We start from the raw sequence: 19,209 nt of genomic DNA, 5'->3' as shown, positions 1-19,209 counted from the left end.
TTTGACTCGTAACGAGTCACTTTCTTGCTTTGACATCATGACGTGGCTCAGTAGGTACGGAGAGGTGACAGAGATGCCCAAAAAGAACCGGGATGAGCACGGCATATGGTCCGGGGCCTGGACGTTTATGGTCAAGCTGAAGCGTTCAGGAAACTCAGTGGCACACATACCATCTGCAGCCTTCCTCGGCAGGGATCGTATCTTGGCCTTTTACCAGGGGCAGCCGAAGCTCTGCCACAGGTGCGGCGACCCCTCACACTTGAGCGCTGCTTGTAAGATCTTGAAGTGCGCTCTGTGTGGGGGTCTGGGTCATCTTGCCGCCTCCTGTACAGAGATTAGGTGTAACCTGTGTGGTGATCTCGGTCACCCATTTAGCCGCTGTCCACGCTCCTTTGCCAATGCGGTCTCTGCCCCTACGGATGGGGGTCATGAGGTGGCCTCCGGGGGTGAGGGGACCAGCAGAGGTGAGGGAGCTCAGGAGCCAGGGAAGAACCGGCAAAAGACGGCTGCTCAGCAGAGGCGTCAGGAGAAGCGCAGACGGAGCAGGGAGCTGACAGGAGCGCCCACAGCAGGTGGGTCGATGGTGGCCCCTGTTCCAGAAGCAAATCTCGCGGCTGAGGCTTTGAGGGACAGCGAGTTAGATGAAGAGGACAGGAGGATCCAGAGGGAGGAGACCAACTCTGCAGATTCCTCCCACTATGAAAGTGTGGATGAGGAAGGCAAGAGGTGGTTAGAAAAAAGGCGTAAGCTACGTGCCACGAGGAGGAAGCGAAGGGGGGATTCAAGATCTTCTCCCACCCCGGGCCAAGTACTGGAAGGGGAAGCCTGCTCACCTCCAGTTGGACACTCCAATAGGTTCCGAGCCCTTCAAGACATCTCTTCCTCCTCTGAGGGGGAAGGAAAGGGCAAGGTTCCTGGGGCAAAGAAAGGGTCAACAGGGGGCGCTGAGTCTCCTCCTCATGGAGGCATAGTTCCTACAGGGGAGGAGGCGACTCTAGAGCCTGGAAACAAGGACGACGGGGGTCGGGGGATCCCCTGCTATGGACACATCTGTGTCCAAAAAAAGAAGCAAGGGGCTTTCCTCTGACCCCGAAGAAGCGGGTGTGAGGAAGAAAGCCATCTAATTTAATCACTCATGATGGCGGCACCCACTCCGCTGACTCTGGCATCAATTAACGTTGCCAGCATTAAGTCGGATACGGCTAGATTTGCGGCCTTTGATTTTCTCAGCCGAGTTGAAGCTGACATTTTATTTTTGCAGGAGACCAGGCTGTCTGATTTGGCAGCGATACATAAGGCAAAAAGGGAGTGGAGGTCAGGCCCTTCCTACTGGTCTCTTGCGGCCGAGCCGTATAGCGGAGTGGCGGTCCTTTTTACCGCAGCGGTTGAATGCCGACGAGTTATTGAATTAGAAATGGGAAGGTGCCTGATCTTAGATGTCCTCATGAAGGGACAAGAATTGAGACTTGTAAACATCTATGGTCCCCAGTCAAAAAAGGACAGGAAGAGTCTCTTTATGAGGATCAAGCCCTACCTTTTTACCAGCCGCCAAGTTGTCTTTGGAGGTGACTTTAATGCAGTCACAAGAGCCCGCGATAGGGGAGGCTCTGGAGACAGGCGGTTGACTTTTGACAGCGTCGCACTTAATAGCATAGCTAGCGAGGCTCGCCTGGTGGATGTCCACATCCGGCACACCCCAGGCCACGAGGGGTTCACCTATTATAGAGGTCAGAGCAGGTCAAGAATAGACAGGTTTTTTTTGAAGGAGGAAGCCATCTCTTCACCAGTGTCCGTTGTTGAGGTGGAATTCTCCGACCACTGTCTGATTTTGTTTTCTCTGAATGTTGCAGAGACCCCCCGGATGGGCAGAGGTTATTGGAGACTGAATTCATCACTCCTGGAGGAAGCAGAGATAAGACAGTCCTTTGAGGATTTTCTGCAGAGCCAGGTACCATTACTGGATCTCTGTAGCAGTAAGTCAGAGTGGTGGGAGATGTTCAAGAGGAGGGCAGCGAGGTTCTTCCGAGAGCTCTCCAACCTCAGATGCCTGGACAGGTACCGCCTGTACAACGGCCTGAGGAGGAAACTCGAACATCTCGTTTCGACTGGAGGTAGCCGCGAGGAGATCTCCAGAGTGAAATCTTTGCTCAAGAAGTGCCAGTACGATAGACACGCATCCTTGGTTTTTGAGAGGGATTTCGGGAAGTACCGCTCGCCCGACCCTTACAGAAACTGTAGGATGTCAGTGAATAGTAAAGTGGTCACTGGACTGATCGATAGTACAGGATCCCTGAATCGATCCAGATCAGGGATTCTGGAGGTCGTCAGATCCTACTACTCGCAACTCTTGGGAAAGAGGGATCTAGATTCGGAAGTGATGTCGGCTTTCCTGGCTGAAACTGTCCCTGAGCCGGGGGTAGACACCTCTCTTGATGTTTTGACAGGAGAGATCAGAATAGAGGAAGTTAAACTGGCGATTGATGGGCTCCGGCTCAAAAAATCGCCAGGACCGGACGGACTAACATCCGAGTATTATAAGACCTTCAAGGACCTCTTGAGTCCCCTCTTGACGGAGGTATTAAACGAGTGTCTTTCCTCGGGCACTCTGCCAAAGTCAATGAGGAGGTCAGCTTTGATCCTTCTGTCAAAGGGTAAAGACTCGAGCCGTATTGAGAACTGGCGTCCCATAGCACTTCTCAATACGGACAGGAAGGTTCTGGCAAAAGTGCTGTTTAATCGGTTGGTCAAGTTTGCACCCCGGCTCCTCTCGGGCGCCCAGCATTGCTCTGTTCCAGGCCGTAGCACCTTTAGCGCTGTTCTTGGTGTCCGGGAGGCAGTGGAGCAGGGTAGGGCTGGTCACTGGGAGGGGTACTTGCTGTCCTTGGATCAGGCCAAAGCGTTTGATCGGGTTAACCACGAGTACCTCTGGTCAGTCCTTCTGAGATACGGCCTGCCAGTGGGGTTTGTTGATTGGCTGCGAACATTGTATGCAGGGGCTGAGACTTTCCCGCTGGTGAACGGTTGGCTTGGCCGCCCTTTCGAGGTGGGGTCCGGTGTCCGCCAGGGCTGTCCTCTAAGTCCCCTGTTGTATGTGTTTGCGATAGATCCCTTCCTCAGGAGGGTTGATCGTGGACCTATAGCAGGGGTCGGGATGGACCGGGCGGTGCCGGAGGCTACCCTGAGGGCAGTGGCATACGCCGATGATGTCACGCTCTTCGTATCCTCAAGGGAGGAGGCGGAGTTTGTGGTGTCGGAGGTGGATGGCTACTCAGAGGCATCTGGGTCCAGGATCAACTGGGATAAGTGCGAAAGTCTCTGGTTAGGAAGGGGAGATCCTGTGTTTGATCTCCCGGACACTCTTCCGGTGCCCCAGACTTCAGCAAAAGTTCTTGGCATCAAATTTGGCCAGGGGGATTACCCCATGCAAAATTGGGTAGACAGGCTAGACGGTGCCACTCACAAGGTTAATCAGTGGAAGGGTTGGTCTTTAACCCTTCGGGAAAGAGTTAGCCTGATCAAAACATACCTGCTCCCTTTATTCATCTACCTGGGCAGCGTATGCATTTTGCCAGAGCCTCTCTGGACCCGGGTCTACAACCTGTTCTTCCTAATGTTGTGGGGGAATAGGTTGAACCTGATCAGGAGAGATGTTACATACCGCACGAGGAGACTAGGGGGGTTGTCTATGGTCAACCCCGTGGTGTTTCTTGTAGACACCTTTTTTAAGATCAACATAGGCAACCTCTGGCAAGAGAGGGCTCCTCCGTGGGTCTACTCCTGCCGGGGATGGTTTCGGCCTTTCTTCCAGGAATGGGAGACAGGAGGGCGAGTGAAGGACCTTCGCACGCAGCACGGACATCTCCCGGCTTACGCTACCTTGGTTCTGAAGGTGATACGCCGGTGGGGTCTGGGGATGTGGGAGATCAGGACTCTGACGAGGAGGCTCCTCGACGAAAGAGTCCTGTTGACCCATTTCCAGAAGCCCTTGGCGCTCAAGGACTGCCCAAGTCGGGACCTGGAGGGAGGGTTACGTTTACTGAATTCAACCCGGGTCCCCTTGAAGTTTTGGGACTTGGCTTGGCGCTGCTTTCACGGGAGACTGTATGTAAGGGGTAACTTGAAGAGCAGGCCTCTGATTGACAGGGGTTGCCCCCGTCAGGAGTGCAGCGACGTGCTGGAAAGCATGGAGCATTTCCTGCTTCAGTGCCCCTTTAATACAGAGGTTTACCAACGGGTAGGGGTCTCCATAGGCTGGCGTCAGCTGGCACACCTCTCCTATGCGGAGTGGGCTTATGGAGCCTTCAGAGGTCTTGGTGGCAGGGACCGCTGCACTTTATTTCTAGTTAGCCTAGTGGTCAGGTTCCACATCTGGAGTGCACGGTGTCTAATCTCGACAGAGCTGAAAATCCTCCCCGTGGATACGGTATGTAGGAACATCCTGGGTGACCTGGTGAAGGTGCGTTCTTTGGAGTATGAGAGGCTGGGCACATCTAAGGCTTCTCTCCTATGGAGAGGGCTTGTATTTCGTTAGGGACAGTCTTTTCTTAATTTACTAGGGGCAGAGTAGGGAGAGAATAGGGACAGGATAGGGAGAGAGGAGGGATAGGGCAGGGAAAGTTTTCCATGAAGGGTCAGACTGAGGGGCAGACTAAGGACAGTCTAGGGCAAATTAGGGAAAGAATAGGGAGACCTTTTTAAAAAAAGAGAAGGGAAAGGGCATTGCTGTGTATGTGCCCGGTTTATCATCTCCAATCCCGGTGGTGGGCTGTGAGTGCACCATGAAGCCTTTTGTTTTGGTTTGGGCAAAATGAAAAGAAGTAGGGCTGCAGGTGAGCCGACCTTAGGCTTTCGGGTTGTATGAATATTGTATAGTATGTATATTGGTGTATGTCGGTGTATAGTTTATTATGGTTTTGTATATATTGTATATATTCACATTTTGGGTGGTAGGTAGGTTGGGTGGGGAGTTGGGGGGAGTGGGGTTCACGCCTTGAGCCGTAGCCTGGCACGTCCCAAACAAACTCTGGGCACGGACTGGTGGAGTGGGCATGGCCCCCAGGCTGCGGCAGGGAAAAGTGTGGTATGATGTATATTTAAAAAAAAAAAACAAAAAAAAACCCTGGTGTGGCTTGGCACGTCCTGAACTTTGAACTCTGGGCACGGACTGGTGGAGCAGGCATGGCCCGCAAGCTGCACTGGGGACCCAAAAAAAATAATTTTTGTTTGGTTATATGCCGGTTGGCTCAGTCTTTATGTTAGTTTGGTTTGGTTAGTTATTTCTGTTATTGTTTAACGCTATTTCATTTCATTTGTGTGGTTTCAGGGGGTTCGGCTGGACCTGTAGTTCTAGTTTTTTGTAGTGATATGCTCTTTTAAGTATTTTTGTTATATATTGAGTATGAATGGCTGTGTGAGTGTACAGCGGGGGAGGGGGAATGGGTATAAAGTGACTTTTCTTTTGTTGATGGGTCATGGACCGGGGAAAGGGCCTCATCTTGTTGTATACAGTTGTGTTATTGTTCATGTTTGGTTGTGTTTTATACTTTTCTAATAAAAGATCTACAGGATGTAACTCAGGATCAGTACAGGATAAGTAATGTATGTACACAGCGACTTCACCAGCAGAATAGTGAGTGCAGCTCTGGGGTATAATACAGGATGGAACTCAGGATCAGTACAGGATAAGTAATGTATGTACACAGTGACTCTACCAGCAGAATAGTGAGTGCAGCTCCGGAGTATAATACAGGATGTGACTCAGGATCAGTACAGGATAAGTAATGTATGTACACAGTGACTCTACCAGCAGAATAGTGAGTGCAGCTCTGGAGTATAATGCAGGATGTAATTCAGAATCAGTACAGGATAAGTAATATATGTAGATACTGACTCCACCAGCAGAATAGTGAGTGCAGCTCTGGAGTATGATACGGAATGTAACTCCGGATAAATACAGGATAAGTAATGTATGTACACAGTGACTCCACCAGCAGAATAGTGAGTGCAGCTCTGGAATATAATATAGAATGTAACTCAGGATCAATACAGGATGAGTAATGTATGTACACAGTAACTCCACCTGCAGAATAGTGAGTGCAGCTCTGGAGTATAATACAAGATGTAACTCAGGATCAGTACAGGATAAGTAATGTATGTACACAGTGACTCCACCAGCAGAATAGTGAGTGCAGCTCTGGAGTATAATACAGGATGTGACTCAGGATCAGTACAGGATAAGTAATGTATCTATACAGTGACTCCACCAGCAGAATAGGGAGTGCAGCTCTGGAGTATAATACAGGATGGAACTCAGGATCAGTACAGGATAAGTAATGTATGTACACAGTGACTCCTCCAGCAGAATAGGGAGTGCAGCTCTGGAGTATAATACAGGATGGAACTCAGGATCAGTACAGGATAAGTAATGTATATACACAGTGACTCCACCAGCAGAATAGGGAGTGCAGCTCTGGAGTATAATACAGGATGGAACTCAGGATCAGTACAGGATAAGTAATGTATATACACAGTGACTGCACCAACAGAATAATGTGTAATTTGACATCATTCATGTAAAGTGGAATTCATTTCATTTTATAATATATAGGCCATACAAAGAGAAGATGGAGAAACCGGCGCCAGTCATCCTTCAGCCTGAGACCGGAGAGCCGGACAGATGCAGAGAGAAACCGAGCGCAGCACAACAGGAAATGTCTCGGGACGTCATGATCTCAATCATCAGGTAATGTGGTGATTCTTCTTGTTTTGTTTTCCAGTCTCCTGGTAATCCAGAATTACATCTCCCCTGATGCCATATTAAAGGACTTTCAGTTCACATGTTCACATGTTGTAGTTCATTGTAGTTTTAGTACAGTTTTTGTGTGTTGTTTTTTTTTTTTTTTTGCCACTAAATCACAATCGTGACATGAGACTACAACCTTACCACGTAGTCAAATATTGAAAGTTACTTGATATACAGTCTAAAACAAAGGTCTGCATTACGCATCTCTACAGCTGGTGTGAAACTATAAGTCCCAGCATGCCTTTTCATGGCCTGCTGGAATTTGTAGCTTTACAAGAGCTAGACAGCCACAGGTCACAAACCAGCAGCCTATATCATCCGTTCATGATGTCTTATTACACTGCACAATATTAAAAAACTACATACCGGATAATTATAGCATGTATACTAATTACTGCCATTACATAAATTGAATATTTAAAGGGACAGGACTTATAAGTCTCATATTCCCAATTCAGAATCACGAGGAACCACATGTATGGATTTCATCTTAGTGGATGCTCCCATGAAGTAATCTATACGTGCTTTACCTTATAGAAATCTCCTAGATGATAAGCAGTTTCATGAAGCGCTCGTTCAGATACAGAATGAGCCTCTGCCGTACTTTACCCAACTGCGCAGTGCGGAGGTCAGCCCGGACACAACAGATGACTCCATGAGCTTAGAACCCAGAACTGTGCCACCAGAATCTGGCACCTCAACAGCCGAGGAAGAGATGGCACCAGAGTTTCGGGTAGTACCAGGAGACTGGGAGGAGACCAAGACCAAAGTTATGCTTGTGCCACAGGATGAACAGAAGGAGATGATTAAAAGGTAAAGTGAACCTACAGAGGACATCCAATTTAGGTGATTTAGGCCCCATAGCCCACTTGTAGAGCCCTTGAGCGGCCAAAACAACAAAGAACCCCACAAATGACCCCATTTTTGAAAACTAGACCCCTTAATGAATTCCTCTAGGGGTGTACTGCGTATTTTGACCCCACGGTTTTTGAATGAATCTGAGCAAAGCAGAAGGAAAAATAATACAATTTTCATTTTTCTGCCAATTGTGTCATTTTAAAAACAGTTTTTTTGCACAGCACACACACATTTGAATTAAGATTTACACCCCTAAATGGATCCCCCCGTTTGTCCCGTGTTCAGAAACATACTCATTGTGACCCTAATCTTATGTTTGAATGCACAACAGGGCCCAAACCGAAAGGAGCATTAAACTTCAACTGTGTTTTAACTTTTACATAATTGCTATTATCCATTGGATAACAGCGATCACATGACTGTGGACCGCTCACCGTGGCCCTCGGTCAGTGTTCCAGGCTTTGGGCTACCTGTAGTAACTAGAGATGAGCGAGCATACTCGTTAAGGCGATTTACTTGAGAGAGCATCGCCTTTTTCGAGTACCTGCTGGCTCGTCCCTGAAGATTTGGGGGGGCCGCAGGGGGTTGCGGAGGGGATCGGGAGGGAGAGAGAGATCTCTCTCACTCTCCACCCCGCTCTCCTCCGCCCCCCGCAGCCCCCCGAATCTTCAGGGACGAGTCAGCAGTTACTCGAAAAAGGCAATGCTCTCTCGAGTAAATCGCCTTAATGGGTATGCTCGCTCATCTCTAGTAGTAAACAGAAGCAGGAGACTTCAAATTTCCCGGGCCCTCTCCAGCTTCTGCGCTTGCGTCCACCATCTTGCAGATAGGTGCATGCGCCGAAGTTGGGAAAAGGTCTGCAGATAAAGAACTGGTTGTGGGCCTTAGGTAAGTAATTTCACCTCCCCTCATTGTTTGGATCCATGATGGGAGGTGAAACTTTAACTTTTTTTTTACTTTTACATGATTGTAGTCTTTTAATAGAAGCCTCGCCCCCTGTGAAATTTTCCCGCTCTTGGCTACGTTTGGTAGCCAGGAGCAGGGAGATTTAAAATTACCCTGGCCATCTAAGGCTTTTGCACATGCGCCTGCCACATGCGTGGTGAGGTTTGTGGATAAATCGGGGGGCCCTAGGTACATAATTTCATCTCCCCTCTCCTCTTTTTTTTTAAACTTTTTTTTAAATTGATCCATCAGTGCAGCTGAATCTTTAACTTTTATTTTCTTCTCATTGAGTTTCATATGATCACTGGCATTCGGTACATGGCAGCCTGGAGCTGTCACGTCCACAGCTTGCTGGGTTTAATCCCCACAGGGAGCATGTTTTTACGTCCCTGGGGATTAAAGCCCAGCAAGCCAGGACATAAAAACACTATGGGATGGTCACTAAAGGGTTAAGAAAAGCACCCAAAAAGTGTGTGAAGACACCTAAAGGTGAGTGGGTCATTCATGTGTACGATCGGTCTCACGTTTGCGGTCAGATGTAATCACTGATAATTGCTGGTGGTCATTATTAATTGCTGGTGAAGCCATTGTTAAAATCCAGCATGCATTACAATTCTTCACCACCAAGGGGCACTGTGGCATCACATCACAGACACCCTGCTTCACTTCTCATCAGAAGTTATACATGTAATAAAACTTCATTTAAAATAATTAGAAATTAATGTGAATGTCCGAATCCGCCTCTTCAGTTAGGTTGTCAAAAATGTTACACAGTTATATGTGTTTTATTGTACCATTCAGGGGTTTGGGAAAGAGGAGTGCCTCCTGTAGGAGCTGTAATGGCTGCTGTATTGCAGGGCACTCTGCTTTCTTATAAAACACATAGAACTGAACAAAAGATTTAACTGAAAAGTTTGTCTACTACAGTAGTAATACACACTCCTTATCCAAAACAATCCCATTGAGGCTGCAGTACCCTGTTGTACCACCTCTAGCTTGGATACAAGATGTGATATGGGTGGGCATGGAGGCTCTAGTACCCTGTTGTACCACCTCTAGCTTGGATACAAGATGTGATACAGGCAGGCATGGGGGCTCTAGTACCCTGTTGTACCACCTCTAGCTTGGATACAAGATGTGATACAGGCGGGTATGGAGGCTCTAGTGTCCTGTTGAACCGCCTCTAGCTTGGATACAAGATGTGATACAGGCGGGTATGGAGGCTCTAGTACCCTGTTGTACCACCTCTAGCTTGGATGCAAGATGTGATACAGGCGGGTATGGAGGCTCTAGTGTCCTGTTGTACCGCCTCTAGCTTGGATGCAAGATGTGATACAGGCGGGTATGGAGGCTCTAGTACCCTGTTGTACCACCTCTAGCTTGGATGCAAGATGTGATACAGGCGGGTATGGAGGCTCTAGTGTCCTGTTGTACCGCCTCTAGCTTGGATGCAAGATGTGATACAGTTGGGAATGGAGGTTGTAGTATCCTGTTGTACCGCCTCTAGCTTGGATACAAGATGTGATACAGGCGGGTATGGAGGCTCTAGTACCCTGTTGTACCGCCTCTAGCTTAGATACAAGATGTGATATGGTCAGGCATGGAGGGTCTAGTACCCTGTTGTACTGCCTCTAGCTTAGATACAAGATGTACAGGCAGGTATAGAGGCTGCAGTACCCTTTTATACTGCCTCTAGCTTGGATACAAGATGTGATACGGGCAGGTATAGAGGCTCTAGTACCCTGTTGTTCCACCTCTAGCTTGGATACAAGATGTGATACAGGTGGCCATGGAGGCTCTAGTACCCTGTTGTTCCGCCTCTAGCTTGGATACAAGATGCGATATGGATCGGTATGGGGGCTCTAGTACCCTGCTGTACCCCTCTCGCTCGGATACAGGATGTGATACAGGCGGGCATGGAGGCTCTAGTATCCTGTTGTACCACCTCTAGCTTGGATACAAGATGTGATACGGGTGACTATGGAATCTCTAGTACCCTGTTGTTCCGCCTCTAGCTTGGATACAAGATGCAATATGGATCGGTATGGGGGCTGTAGTACCCTGTTGTACCCCTCTCGCTCGGATACAGGATGTGATACAGGCGGGCATGGAGGCTCTAGTATCCTGTTGTACCACCTCTAGCTTGGATACAAGATGTGATACGGGTGAGTATGGAATCTCTAGTAACCTAGTACTATGTCTAGTGGTCAACAAGCTCTACACATGAGGAAGAAGAGGTCACTGCACACAAGGAGCCTACGAGAGCCTTTTATAGGCCAAGGGGGGAACCACTTTTCGGCCCTCAAGTGACAAGACTGTTCATCTAATCAAACCATAGCAGACTACCATCTCACTATGAGGGCTCACACGAGCACATGTGTTAATGCGGACGCTTCAGCACAATGTATTAGCACTATGAACAAGGCTTGTCTGTGCATTGTACTGTTCTTTTTTGGGCCTGTTCCTATGCACATACAACCCCCATCCCTTCATCTCCCCATCCTGATTTAAAGGAGCCTCTGAGAGCCTTTTATAGGCCAAGAGGGAGACCACTTTTAGGGCTTCAGGTGACAAGACCGTTCATCTAATCACCACAACTCTCAGCATTTACATATTTGCCAGAGATATAACTGCAGGGACATAAAAAGTATTAAAAATGGTCAAAAAATAATATCCACATAAAAAAATAGTTGAAAAATAATTTTTTGGGGCACTTTTCCTTATATGTGCAAAAAAAAAATTAATTAAAAAAAAAACCCCAGCTTTGGTATTCCTGTAATGACCCACACAACTGAACACACGTTTTATCCCACAAGGCAAACGGTATAAAAAAGTTTAAAAAAATTAAAACACCCAAAATGCTTTTCTTCATTTTGTCTGCCAGAAACACAGTAAAAGTGATTTAAAAAAAAAAACGCGGTGGTAATCGCGATAAAAAAGCGCATGTGTGAGAGTGCGGTAATAGTGGAGAAAACCTATATAGAATTTTGGTATTGTTGTAATCCTACTGACCTACAGAAAGAAGTAATGTCATTTATACCACATAGTGATTGCCATAAGAGAAAAAAACCCGGCAAAGTTGATTGTATTCTTTCGACCTCCCCAACTGCCGAATAATTCATTATATATAATGGTACCAGTAGAAACTACAACTCACCACGCACAAATCAACCCCTCATATGGCTGTCGATGGAAAAGTGGAGATGAAAATCCCCCCCAAAACATCCTTAAGGTGTTAAAGGGGTTAAGGACGTTGGTAACTGTCAGTTTTATTTAGGGCTTTAGCGCTTGACAAGTTCTGTAGTTTGGACAAACTGTTTTCAAAATGCCGGCATTCTGAGCTAGAGGGCTTCCCCGATCAGGACTCCCCATCTTACCAGCCTCGAGCAAGAGGCCCCAGCCCACCCGTGTGTTACACAGCATTGCCGCAGGGGAAAGCTTTCACCGGCCGTAACAAGTGAGTAAAGATTATTGGATGAGAGTATGTCCAGTCCGCGTCCCTCTTGTAGACACAGAGGATGATCGCACCCTAGTTCTATCCATTTCCAGGAGGTGAGCTACCATCATCTTCTATCACCATTACAGTAAGCCCTTGACTTCTATCAGTCATCCTCGAAGTCACCTGGGAGATGAACAACGCAGCCTGCAATCAGCTCATTATGTTTTACAAACAGCCTGTAGGGTAACGGCACAGAGTCAGCTTCCCCATACTGAGCACATACAGTGGATCCGGGAAGTTCTCAGACCCTGTTGTGGCCTTGTGCAATGAAAGAAAAATTCAAGTTTCCCCCCGTTATCCTGCACTCATAACGACAAAGTGAGAACAGAATGTTACAAATCTTTGTAAATTAAAAAAAAATGAAAAACTAACATTTTGCATTGACATGAGTATTCACACCCTTTGGTAGGACAGTAGATATTCAGCTCTGGGGCCTCCTATTTCTCTTGATCATCTTTTAAAATTCTGTCCAATCAAGTGAATTTATTACAGGTGACCTCAACCAACCAAGGTGTAGAAACATTTCAAAGGTCTCACATTTCAAGAGCTGCTGACCCACCAAACGAAGTAACCAGGGGAGAAGAGCCTTGGTAAGAGTGACCAAGAACTCGATGGTTACCTTGGCTGAGCTCCATACATCCTGTGTGCAGATGGGAGAAACTTCCAGAAGATCAGCCATCACTGCAGCCTCCACCAATCTAGGCTTTATGGCAGAGCGTTCAGAAAGAAGCCGCCTCCGTAAAAGAAACATGAAAGCCACCCAGAGTTACCAAAAAGCATCTAAAAGGACCCTCAGACTGTTAGAAATAAGGGCCAGAGAATCCTGTTTCTAAGTGTTATGTCTGGAGGAAACCAGGCGCCACTCATCACCTGTCCACTACAATAGCTACGGTGAAGCATCATGCTGAGGGACATGGAGACCGGTCAGGGTTGGTGGAAAGCTGCATGGAGCAAAGTGCAAAGATATTCTTAATGAACAGGGACCTCAGACCGGGCAGAAGGGTCACCTTCCTACAAGCAATGACCCTCAGCACACAGCCAAGACAACACAGGGGGCTTAGGGACAACTCTGTGAATGTCCTTAAATGGCTGGCCAGATCCTGACTTGTACCCAATGGGACATCTCTGGGGAGACCTGATAATGGCTCCACAGACGGCCCCCATCCAATCTGATTGAGCCGGAGAGGATCTGCAGGGGAAAATGGCAGAAAATCCCCAAATCCAGGTGTGCAAACCTTGTGGCATCATCCAAGAAGACTGGAGGCTGTGATCACTGCCAGAGGGGCATCACCAGGGGCGTAACTATAGAGGATGCAGGCGATGCAGTTGCACCCGGGCCCAGGAGCCTTAGGGGGCCCGGTTATAGATTTTGCATTGGGGCCCGGGAGCTTCAAGTTAAGTCTCTGTGCAGCATGGTTTGCGTACGGGTACAGATACAGATAGAGGGGGGGCCTCGGATTACATTTTGCATCAGGGCCCCTGAGCCTTTAGTTACGCCCCTGGGCTTCACCCGAGTGCCGAGTACAGGGTGGGAATACTTATGTCAATGCTAAATGGTAGGGTTTCATTTTTACATAATTACCAACATTTCTACCATTCTGTTCTCACTTTGTCATTATGGGGTACCGAGTGCAGAATGAGGGGGAAACGTGAATTTCTTTTAATTTGCAGAAGTCCACAACATAACAAAATGTAAAAAGTAAGGCTGACTGCGCAGGGGTACATTTGCCTTGTGGAATCCAGAGTGGGCGTCCGCCTCCAAATTCCGCAGCAAATTCCGCCCATAGCATGCTGTGGAAAAGTGATTCTTCTTGTACATGAGCGGAAACCAACCGCGGTTTCCACTTGCAGAGGAAAAATTGCAGCATGCTCCATTTTTGGAGGTATCACCTCTAGCTTGAATACAAGATGTGATACGGGTGGGCACGGAGGCTCTAGTACCCTGTTGTACCGCCTCTAGCTTGGATACAAGATGTGATACAGGTGGGCATGGAGGCTCTAGTACCCTGTTGTACCGCCTCTAGCTTGGATGCAAGATGTGATACGGCTGAGCATGGAGGCTCTAGTACCCTGTTGTACCGCCTCTAGCTTGGATACAAGATGTGATACAGGTGGGCATGGAGGCTCTAGTAACCTGTTGTACCTCCTCTAGCTTGGATGCAGGATGTGATACGAGCAGGCATGGAGGTTCTAGTACCCTGTTGTACCGCCTCTAGCTTGGATACAAGATGTGATACAGGTGGGCATGGAGGCTCTAGTACCCTGTTGTACCGCCTCTAGCTTAGATACCAGATGTGATACAGGCAGGCATGGAGGCTCTAGTACCCTGTTGTACCGCCTCTAGCTTGGATACAAGATGTAATACAGGCGGGCATGGAGGCTCTAGTACTCTGCTGTACCACCTCTAGCTTGGATACAAGATGTGATACGGGCAGGCATGGAGGCTCAAGTACCCTGTTGTACTGCCTCTAACTAATTGAGGCAAAAATTGACAGGTACTCATACACCATCTTGCGAAGCTCAGATTTGCAGTCATTTCCTTTCCACCACAGAGAAGTGAAACCATCCCCATGTAAGAACACCCAAGCTGGTAGATATCTCCACACTTGTCAAATATGGAGCCATGAAAAGATATTTAAAGGGGTTGGCCCAGTTGTAAGTAGAGATGAGCGAGTATACTCCCCAAGGCACATTACTCGAGCGAGTAGTGCCTTATCCGAGTATCGCCCCGCTCGTCTCTAAAGATTCGGGGGCCGGCGCGGGTGACAGGTGAGTTGCGTCGGGGGGCGAGGGGGAGAGAGAGATCTCCGCCCTGTTCCTCCTCGCTGCTCCCCGCCCCCCGCTGGCCCCCGAATCTTTAGAGACAAGCGGGGAGATACTCGGCTAAGGCACTACTCGCTCGAGTAATGTGTCTTAGCGAGTATACTCGCTCATTTCTAGTTGTAAGCTATTGATAACATCAATACTAGATTGTTGGGAGTCTGCGGCCTGGGACTCCCACTGATCAGCTGTTCATCATGTTGTCATAATCCTGCACTGAGTTGATTTCTGCAGGAAGCAGACAGCTCTGTTCTCACTGCAGTGGCCAGGTGAGGTATTACAGGCAAAGTTCTCATTTACTTCAATGTCTGCAATATCAAGACTGGCCACTGCAGTGAGACCAGAGCTATCTGCTTCCTGCTGAAATCAGCTCAGTAAAAAAAGCACTCTGGCCCAGCAAACAGCTAGTCGGTGGGGTCCTGAGCAGCAGACTCTTGCTGTTCTACTGTTGATTACTTAACCTGTGGATGGCCAGCAATGGTTTACAACTGAACAACCGCTTTAGCCCTTTAATCACATTGCTACATGCAGTGCACACAAGCACCATGGAGTTTTAATATGTTGACTCTTTCTTCCAGGACACCGATGTTCAGCCAACTTGTAGAGGCCATACTGGAAAACACGTTACAGAACATTATGACAGAAGCCAACCGCGGAGAAGTCGTTCTCACAACCCGCCCTCGTGTCATCGCTCTGCCACCTGCAACCCCCAGGTACATTAGCAAGGGTTGGTGTGAAGCATTGGTAAGGCTGATCAGTGGGAAGTGAGCTGGAGGGACCCTCTACAGAGACAGAGAACATGGGGGCGCAGTTATCATACATGCACAGTCCCCTTACATTGAGGTCAATGGGATATACAGAAACAATCAGATATATGTGGCACTTAATCTCTATGCCATGAAAATCTAAGGTTCGACGGCCACTTTATTAGAGATGCTGGATGATTGGAGCTTCCTTGTATGGAAATTCTCCCCGTGACCCCGGAGTGCAGCATAAAAACCACTTGACGCGTTTTCTGTGGATCACTTTTAGTGTGAATCCACATTAGATGAGAAAATCCAGCAATCTGAGCAATTTCTAAACATCGGTGCTAACTAGACGGGCCAGGACTTCACTGCCCACCACGTCGGGTTTTTCATCTAATAGTATAAAGAGTGTACAGAAATTGGTGTGATCAAAGACAAACATCCAGACACCGGGAATCCTGTGGGCAGAAACAACTCTTTACCAAAAGGGGTCAGAGGAGGATGTCAGGAATCGATCTGATGAGCAAGCGCTGCAGCTAAATAGAGCACTGGTGCTCCAACTAGCATGTCTGACTGCACAACTCGCCGTTCCTTAGTACGGATGTGCTATAACAGCAGGCGACCCGTTGCAGCGCCGTTGTTGTCTAAGAAACAGAAAGGTGAGTGTTCAGTGGGCAAAAGAAATTGTATCACTGAGCAGCAGAAAAACATCCCCTGGTCAGATTAATCCAGATTTCTGTTGCACGGTGCTGATGGAAGGTCAGAATTTGGTGCAAGCAGCATGAATCGAAGACCCCTCCCTGTCAGCTGGTCAGAACATGTCAGCACCTTCATCCAATATGCGGCAACTACAAGAAGCTTCCTGTCCGCAGGGGCCGATATTCCTAGAACAATCTGTGCCATGGCAAATTGCTGTGGATCTGAAGGAAAAGGAGGTCCAACGCTCTACTAGTTGGGGTCTCTAAGTGTCCTCTCAGTGTATGCAGTATACCACTGCTCTAATACCCGTAGTGGCCATTCTATGTATATATAACTATTGGTGTTGGGTCCTAGGAGCTGACTGTGCCACGGAGGGCTGGGTATATAGTGTTAGATCTGTACACATCAGATGGCTACATCTCCAGGTTTACAGCTGTGTCAACACAACAGATCTGTGGTTTTGTGCACTTATATTCCATCCCGGGTTTCTGTTTAATAGGGGAATGACACCGACCTCCTCAGCCCCTGCCGCCTCCAGCTCACACAACGCACCTGCAACGCCATGCTCCCCGGAAACCCCAAGACCTGCTCCTCCAGCGGACGTCCCGTCATGAGCACAGAGTGTATGATAGCAGCATTCAATGTAAGGGGTTCTTCTTTTCTGAGTCTGAAACGAAGCTTCACCAAGATACGTCCTGTGCAGATATACAAGTACCCATGCAGGGAATGTGCCCAGCAATTCGCCCCAGCGATAGTCGTTCCTGTGCTCTTACACAGGAACAAGCATCGCTAGTGAATGAAGGCAGAGCGGGACGGTGATCGGCCCGGTCCGGCCAGCTCCATTCACTGTAAGCAGGCAGTCGTTCGTAAGAGAATGACTGCCTGTTTTATAGACGACCGATCCATCATTCAGTTTTGTGCATGCAGAAACTGAATGAATGCTTGTTCGTCGTTAAGTTGGGGCATGCATTTACACTGAACAATGATCGTTCAGATTCCTGCTGGATTCTCCTCGGGACCCCCATCCATCAGCTGATCGTCCAGCCTGCTGTCCAGTGCAACGGGCCGGACGTTGACATAAGTAGTCGAGAGGAAGTGTCGGCACCAGCTTTACTCCCATTGAAATCAATGAGAGAGCCACGCTCCTGCGGCGCTTCCTCTGCTGGTTAGGACGTCCCATCCAGCCCTGTACAGAAGAGGAACAGGAAATGGAATAGCAGCATGGCTCTCCCATTGATTTCAATGGGAATGAAGCAGGCGCTGGGACTTCCTCCCCTGTCCGATTATGACAACGTCCGGCTCGTTGCACGTAATAGTGGGCCAGACAATCAACTTCTTTTTTTTTTTTTATGATTGCAGAAAGTACCTCATCCCTGATAGCAGCAGGAATATATATATATATATATATATATATATATATATATATATATATATATATATATATATATATAATATATACACACACACACACATCAGCGTTGGGGCTGATATATATACACACACACACTCTGTTCACATCAGCGTTGGGGCTTCAGTCATAATTCCGTTTCTCTCCTCTGTTTTTTTTTTTTTTTAAAAGCAGTATTTTTCCTCCATTGAATTCAATGAGTTTTTTAAAAAACAGAAAACTTTCAGTTTGCCTCCATTCCACCGCAGGCTTTCAGTTTGCTTCTATTAGTGCTGCAGGCTGCGTTATTTGCTCAGTTAAACAGCCACCAAATGAGTGGAAGCAAACAGAAGACTTTTTTCTTTGCTTCTCGTTTGTTAAACACCCCATTGAAATCAATGGGGGGAAAAGTTAGTTTATTTCCACGTCAATTCTATTTCTCCAAAAAGTGAGCCTCAAGGCTCTTTCATGCAAGCGTATATCGGCCAGCGTTTTAACGGCTGGATGATATACGCTACGATCTGATGCGTTGGATTACAATGCATCAGATCACATGGCCGTTTTCCCGCTCCATAAAAATGCCAGGCCAATAAAGCACCGGGCGCTTTTACGCCGGGCCGGAAAGATACTCTTGGAACTATCTCTCCGTCTCTACATCGGCCGCTGCATGGACTCCTATGGAGAGCCAATGACAGAAGCTGGAGAAAGGAGGTGGGAGGGAGTTTAGCAGTGTGACTGCTAAACTCCCTCCCTCGTCTCTCCTCCTCTCTACTCCGGCGGTCTCCTCCTCTCTACTCCATTGCTGGCTGCGGACAAGGGGCGGGGTGGTGGCAGGAGCTTAGCTCTGCCCCCGTTCTGCCCCTCCCATTGCAAACAGCTGGATGGGAGGAGAGAGGAGGTGGGCCAGCGAGGGGGAGGGAAAGGGGAGACAGCTAAGCTGTTTCCCCACGCCCAATGGCATTGCGGCCTCGGCGTATATGCGCCGGGGCTGTGCTGTATGAATGGGCACACAAATGTTAGATTTGTGCGCCCGAACATGCATTTTTATGGTGCCGGCAGAGCACGTAAAAACGCATACAGCTGTGTGAAGGAGCCCTTAAGGCTTATTCACAGGAGCGTATATCGGCTGCCGTTTTCACGGCTGGCCAATATACTCTACCATCTGAGCTATCTTTCCCCATCCCTCCCCCTCACCTGCTCTCTGCCTCTCCCCTCCGGCTGTTTGCAATGGGATGGGGCGGAGCTAATCTCCGCCCCTGCCCATTGCTGGCTGTGGACCGGGGAGGGGGAGGGAGATAATCCTGATGTGGAATTCCGCAGCGGCAAATTTCATTGTGTCCCAGTGCAAATATTCCGCCCTCTTCAAAGGTCCCAAAAACCTCCGTGAACTGTTGTAAATAATAGAAATAAAACACTGTATGAAACACTGGACATGGGGTACAATTCTTTTTGT

At 48.1% G+C, this 19,209-nt stretch overlaps 1 protein-coding gene across 6 annotated transcripts in view; it reads left to right on the top strand.

The window, feature by feature from the left end:
- CFAP65 (cilia and flagella associated protein 65) overlaps positions 1-19,209 on the top strand; it is an 85,892-nt gene that overhangs the window by 54,367 nt on the left and 12,316 nt on the right. For 5 of the 6 annotated variants that reach the window (XM_066575487.1, XM_066575484.1, XM_066575482.1 and 2 more), the window contains exons 30-33: positions 6,608-6,742; positions 7,340-7,615; positions 15,503-15,637; positions 16,869-17,012. In XM_066575487.1, coding sequence (XP_066431584.1) covers positions 6,608-6,742; positions 7,340-7,615; positions 15,503-15,637; positions 16,869-16,983 — 661 coding nt within the window. In that variant the 3' untranslated portion in view covers positions 16,984-17,012. Of the gene's footprint in view, positions 1-6,607; positions 6,743-7,339; positions 7,616-15,502; positions 15,638-16,868; positions 17,013-19,209 lie in introns of those variants that run through there. The other variant, XM_066575488.1, reaches the window with a different exon arrangement.

This window comes from Eleutherodactylus coqui, chromosome 8, assembly GCF_035609145.1.
Source record: "Eleutherodactylus coqui strain aEleCoq1 chromosome 8, aEleCoq1.hap1, whole genome shotgun sequence".
NCBI classification, from domain to species: Eukaryota; Metazoa; Chordata; class Amphibia; order Anura; family Eleutherodactylidae; genus Eleutherodactylus; species Eleutherodactylus coqui.
The sequence above is the reverse complement of the archived record's forward strand: the minus strand, read 5'-3'. Positions and strand labels throughout refer to the sequence as shown.